Source organism: Quercus suber, unplaced genomic scaffold, assembly GCF_002906115.3.
Source record: "Quercus suber isolate HL8 unplaced genomic scaffold, Cork oak 2.0 scaffold_99, whole genome shotgun sequence".
Classification (NCBI taxonomy): domain Eukaryota; kingdom Viridiplantae; phylum Streptophyta; class Magnoliopsida; order Fagales; family Fagaceae; genus Quercus; species Quercus suber.
Window position 1 is genome coordinate 509,741 of NW_027069564.1, and position 6,316 is coordinate 516,056.

General features: G+C 38.8%; 1 protein-coding gene across 1 annotated transcript; it reads left to right on the forward strand.

Moving 5' to 3' along the window:
• Window positions 1–3,207: 3,207 nt before the first annotated feature.
• Window positions 3,208–6,104, forward strand: LOC136068103 (uncharacterized). The gene is made up of 6 exons (XM_065774803.1): window positions 3,208–3,886; window positions 3,989–4,252; window positions 4,491–4,718; window positions 5,137–5,468; window positions 5,781–5,858; window positions 5,967–6,104. The coding sequence occupies exons 1-6, from the start codon at window positions 3,208–3,210 to the stop codon at window positions 6,102–6,104; spliced, it is 1,719 nt and encodes a 572-aa protein (XP_065630875.1).
• Window positions 6,105–6,316: the final 212 nt, after the last annotated feature.

Genomic DNA, 6,316 nt, shown 5'->3' on the forward strand with positions numbered 1-6,316 from the left:
TTTGCTACTGATGTGCCGTGCTGTGTTGCTGCATTTTTGGTCTCAGTCTTCATTCCCTTTGCCTCACGTCTCAGTACTAGTGTCTCTCTCTGGGTTAGGGTTTTTTTGGGGGGAGGGGGTAGGGGGGGGGGTGGGGACAATTTGATGGAATGATTTGATGTCAAATTGGTTTTGTTTCAAATTTTTTAAGGGCTGGGCTAATGTTTTTGGTAAATTGTCTGATTGTACTCAATTTTCTTTAGCCTTTCCATTTTGGTGATTTTGTTGTAGGCCTAATTTTTGGGGTTTACCCATTTGTTTTTCTTGTGATTTTAGATTTGTATATTTTAGTGACCTTTTTCTTTTTGTTTAAAAGACTTTGCTTAGGGGGGCAAGTGTAATTGTTTTGGGAAAAATTGCTCAAATTTGTAATATATATATACTCCTTGATTTTTTTTCCAAATTTTGGGAGGGCCATGGCCCCCCTAAGTTAAAGAATGGCTCTGTCCCTGGTTGTGTCAATGATTAGTCAGTTGGTGGCTTTCGTTGGGTTTTCTCCTAGGCAAAAAATAACACAATGAGTAATTAAGAAAATAATTTAATGAGGCAAGAGTTTTCTCGTGTGTAAATAATCTATTCCATAAAGCATAAATAAGTGGAAGGAAAATTAGGCAACAAGGCATATAAAGTTGAGGTGATTAATTATGTTTAGAAAGGCTAAATAAATATGTTTAGAGAGATTTCATAAAAATATGTTTGTCAATGTCCAAAACCAAATTAGTGGTACTTTGGATTAAGTAATATGTTTGAGTTTGGTAAGAAAGTATAATTAAGTGTGTACATTTAATAGTTTGTTTCTTAAAAAAAAAAAAAAAAAACAATGATCCATGACAATAATATATTAAGCAACATTATATAAGATGTGCAGTAATATATAAAGAAAGTAAGATAAATAAAAAATTATCTTGTTTGCAAGCAACGCATATTGCTCTCTTGGCCAAAATAGATGTGAGGCACATGCCAGGAGGTCAACTCCTAAGATTTGCACCAGTGACTGTGAAAGGGCAGCAACCATGAATACTTGCAAAAATAGCTCCCCCAACTTTAGAAAGTTAGATGTTAGCTCCAGGAAATAAAGGAAAGAGGGAGTGATGAGTTAAAGAAAAAGGGTATCCCTATTCGTGTATTCTAGAACTCATACATATATGCATTGTTAGTGTAGAGCTTAGACTAGATTAGCCCATTGGGCTTAGCCCAGTATACTGTACTTGTAGTTTACTCATATTACTTGTACTGCACACATATCTAGTAAAAATGATTTGCTCGTTTTTTACTTGACCCTTCCAAAGGTAAATTTATAGCTCTGCCATTACTTGCTACGTCTCAATTGCAATAGAGTAGGGCATCTTACATCAGTTGTGTTGTTCAGTCTATAGCAGTGATTGACCGTAGTGGCTTGGGTATAATGGTCCCAAATGCAAAGGGTGCTTTTATTGCCAGTAGATGTATAGAATTCCACGAATTCATAGCTGGTTGGAATCTTTTCTCTTAGGACCAAGGAGATTAACTTTTGTTTGGGATCTTTTTGTGGCCCTGACACGCGTTGTGATTTATAAGTCTGCCGCTAGACCTGAGTTCTTTGGGGTAGTCAAGTTCGATAGTCGTGCCAATGATTGGGTTTTCTCCTAGGCAAAAAATAACACAATGAGTAATTAAGAAAATAATTTAATGAGGCAATAGTTTTCTCATGTGTAAATAATCTATTCCATAAAGCATAAATAAGTGGAAGGAAAATTAGGCAACAAGTTATGTAAAGTTGAGGCGATTAATTATGTTTAGAAAGGCTAAACAAATATGTTTAGAGAGATTTCATAAATATATGTTTGTCAATGTCCAAAACCAAATTAGTGATACTTTAGATTAAGTAATGTGTTTGAGTTTGGTGAGAAAATATAATTAAGTGTGTACGTTTAATAGTTTGTTTCTTAAAAAAAAAAAAAAAAACACATTGATCCATGACAATAATATATAGTAAGCAACATTATATAAGATGTGCAGCAATATATAAAGAAAGTAAGATAAATAAAAAATTATCTTGTTCGCAAGCAATGCATATTGCTCTCTTGGCCAAAATAGATGTGAGGCACGTGCCAGGAGGTCAACTCCTAAGATTTGCACCAATGACTGTGAAAGGGCAACAACCATGAATACTTGCAAAAATAGCTCCCCCAACTTTAGAAAGTTAGATGTTAGCTCCAAGAAATAAAGAAAAGAGGGAGTGATGAGTTAAAGAAAAAGGGTATCCCTAATCGTGTATTCTAGAACTCATACATATATGCATTGTTAGTGTATAGCTTAGACTAGATTAGCCCATTGGGCTTAACCCAGTATACTGTACTTGTAGTTTACTCATATTACTTGTACTGCACACATACATAGCCTATATAAGGCTCTCTATTGTACATTATTATTTACACATCAATATACAGACTATTCAGTCTTTCTCTCTTCACTTTTTATTGTTAACATGACATTAGAGCAATTCCTTTGACTTTCTGGTTCTTGTGGACATCTCCGGCATTCTTCCGGTGCCCTTGGCTTCATCCTATAGTCATTGTCAGAAGCGAGTCACTGCCGTCACGCCCACAATTCCTGCAACTCTCGGATCTCATCGTTCTGCTCATCCAAATACCAAAGCAAAGGCATAGAGTGACTGAATAGCCAATCCCGAGCAAAACCCAACCAAGTACAACCAGAAAGGACTTGACATGCACCCACATGCGCCTCCAAAATCTTCTGACTATTGAACATGCCCTCCATGCACTGCCACGTGCCACCAGCAGTGCACACGCACCGGATACCGAGCCGCTATGTGCCTCCACGCGCTCCACGTGCCTAAGACCCTCAGCATCTGTCCACGTCAGCCCTAGGCTGACGTCATCCTACACACATCAACATCTGCTTCATCAGCTTATGTTAGCACCTTGCGTTAGCTGCCTACGTCAGTAGTTGACTTTTTGTTGACTTAGACCTTTGATCGGTGACCTCTGACTGTTGACCATCACTGTTGACCATTGACTTTTGCGTTCATTTTTAGACTAAGTCAAAATTTTTTAATAGGGCTTGTCTTGCTCAGTTTTTCATGTAGATTTCGATTTTAGGCTCTGTTTTTGCATTTGAGGTCTCTAAATTCCTTCTTTCTTTTTTTTTTTTGTCATTTTCTTCATTATGGCTCAACAAAATGAACCCGATGTCATACGTCTTATCACCATCATGTTGGATGGTCCTACTAGCTATCATACATGGTCTCAAAATATGACTATCTTTCTCAAGGGTCATAAACTGTGGAGATATGTGACTGGTTCAATTCCTAATCCAGTACCAAAACCTCAGTCCAAAGCCACAGCTGCTGAAGATGCCTCCAAGACTGTTGTTACAGTGGATGTTTATGAAGAACGCCTAGAGGAATGGGAGAGTATTCAAAGTAAGACCTTGTCTTGGTTTATCAATACCTTTATTCCCTCCATTCATAATCTTCTTCCTCGTCTTGAGACTGTTGAGGCTGCTTGGAAATTTTTGGTCGATTGTTATAATTGCACTAATGATTCAAGCTTGGAGTTCTACATTGAATCAAAGCTTTATCAAATGCACCAAGAGACAGTTCAGTCTATTTCTGATTTTTATTCTCAAACTTCTACTACGTGGGAACAACTCTGTATTGCAGATCCTCCACTAGTATGTTCTAAGGACATTGAGCTCTTTGTCAAATATCGAGATCACCGTCAATTTATGCATTTCATGATAGGTTTATGTGAGGATTTTGAGCCTACTAGGGCTTCTCTGCTTACCCGGTCTCCTAATCCTTTTCTTGATGCTGCAGTCAAGGAGCTCATTTCTGAGGAAAACCGTTGGCCTACTTATCACATGTCATCCTCTGATCATATATTGGTTACACCATCTTTATAGCCTCCCATTGCTGCATTCATTGCTCCTCCATAAATAAACTCAGGGTGTCCCACCTCTCAGTCTTCCAAAGGTATTCGCTACGAGTTTCACCGTGCCAAAGGCCATGACATCTCAGTTTGTCGCAAGCTGCAAAAATTTATGCAAAAGCAGAATAGAGCTTCCCTTCCTCAGGTAGCTACTGTATGTCCTTCAGATCCATCGGTTTTTACAGGTCCATCTTTGGCTCCCTCACTTACTACGGCTAATATTGAGGCAGTAATTCAACAAGTTTTATCCCGAACTTCCACTACCCTTTCTGTCACCTTAGGTAAACAACCTTGGTTTTTTTTATACTGCATGTTACAACCATATGACTTCTGATGAATCCTAATTTTCTAATAAAGCACCCTTAGAACACCCCATCACCATTTACACTGCTAATGAAACTCCTATGCCAGTTAGTCATAAAGGAACAATCTCTTCTCTTTGTTTATCCCTTAGTGACACTTTTCATATCCCAAAGTTATCCCTCAATTTGCTTTCTATTTATCAACTTTTTGAATTAGGCATAGATCTTCTATTTACTAATCATGGTGTGGATGTGCAGGATCCTTGGATGGGTCAAGTGCTTGTGACAAGCCTTAAAATTGGTTGCATGTTTGAGGTTCATGACTTGAAGATTCCTTCACAACTTGTTTCTGCAGCTACTACCACTGTCACCCCCTCACCTGATCTATGGCATGCTCGTCTCGGTCATCCATCCTTATCTTGTCTTCAGTTGTTAGCTTCTCAAGGTCATTTAGGTTTAGTTCAGTTTCAAAAATTTGATTTTACTTCTTGTCATTTTGGTAAAAAAACAAAATTTCCCTTTAATAATAGTGACTCCTTTTCTTTTACACCTTTTGATCTTATACATTCTAATATTTGGAGTATTTGTTCCCACTGAGGGGAGATCTAGATATTTTTTCATATTTGTAGATGATTTTTCTCGATATACTTGGATTTATTTGCTTCACCATAGGTCTAAACTTGTGTCTACTTACCAAACATTTCATAAAATGATTAAAACATAGTTCAATCGCACCGTCAAAGTTTTTCAATCAGATAATGCTCAAGAATATAATGATAAATCTTTCTTATCTTTTTTAGACAGTCATGGGACCCTTACTTAGCGGTCTTGTCCTTACACCTCTCAACAAAATGGTCATGTAGGACGTAAACATCATCACATTCTTGATGTTGTCCACACCCTTCTCATTTTTGCCTCTCTTCCTGAGCACTTTTGGGGTGAGGCCATCCTCACTATTGTGTACACTATTAATCGTATTCCTTCGCCAACTACACATAACAAATCACCATTCGAGCTTCTTTATGGTCAAACCCCTGACTACTTCTCTCTTCAGATTTTTGGTTGTGCTTGCTTTGTCTCTCTTCCTCCTCATGAATGCACCAAGCTCCAGCTTCGTGCTCGTCTCTGTTGTTTCCTTGGTTATGGTGTATCTCAAAAGGGGTTTCACTACTATGATCCCATTTCTCATCGCTTTGTCTCTCTTCCTCCTCATGAATGCACTAAGCTCTAGCCTCATGCTCGTCTCTGTTGTTTCCTTGGTTATGGTGTATCTCAAAAGGGGTTTCGCTGCTATAATCCCATTTCTCATCGCCTTCGTGTCTCCAGTCATGTTAAGTTTTGGGAACATCGTCCTTTCATGTGTTTTCAGCAGTTTCCTCCGCCTTTTTCCTCTGAGTCTCCCATATTTACTAATCTTTTCCTCCCTCTCTATCCTGAACTTGTGGAGGATTCTTTGACATCGGCTACCTCTCTAGACAACTCATCTCTGGTTCTCTCCCCAGCATAGGACCCACCTGTCTTGGATCTTGTGGCACCACCCTCTCCTGAGTCTCCTGTTGGTCTTGAACTTCGTCATTCCACTTGGGTAAGCATTCCTCCTCCTTATCTCACTGATTATCACTGCTCTTTTGCTCTTTCCACCCTCTATGAACCTCACACCTATCGTGAGGCCCATACTGACTCTCTTTGGTAGCAAGCTATGAATGAAGAACTAGATGCCCTTCATAAGAATCACACTTGGGAAATGGTTGATTTGCCTCCTGGTCAGTCTATAGTAGGTTATTGGTGGGTTTACAAGATCAAGACCAAGACTGATGGATCTGTTGAATGATACAAGGCTTTCCTAGTTGCCAAAGGCTTTCCTATTGGTGGGTTTTCACTTTTTTGATTTCTTTGTGGGTCTTAGCAAATCAATCTCAAGTATTCTCAACAATTGGTCTTGTGGTCCTAATGCTCATTTGGATTGACTTTGGCACTGAGCTTTCGTGGCGCTTATCCTCCGCTTTTCCCATGTACTCAATCAGCCCAAGTTCATGGGCTCTG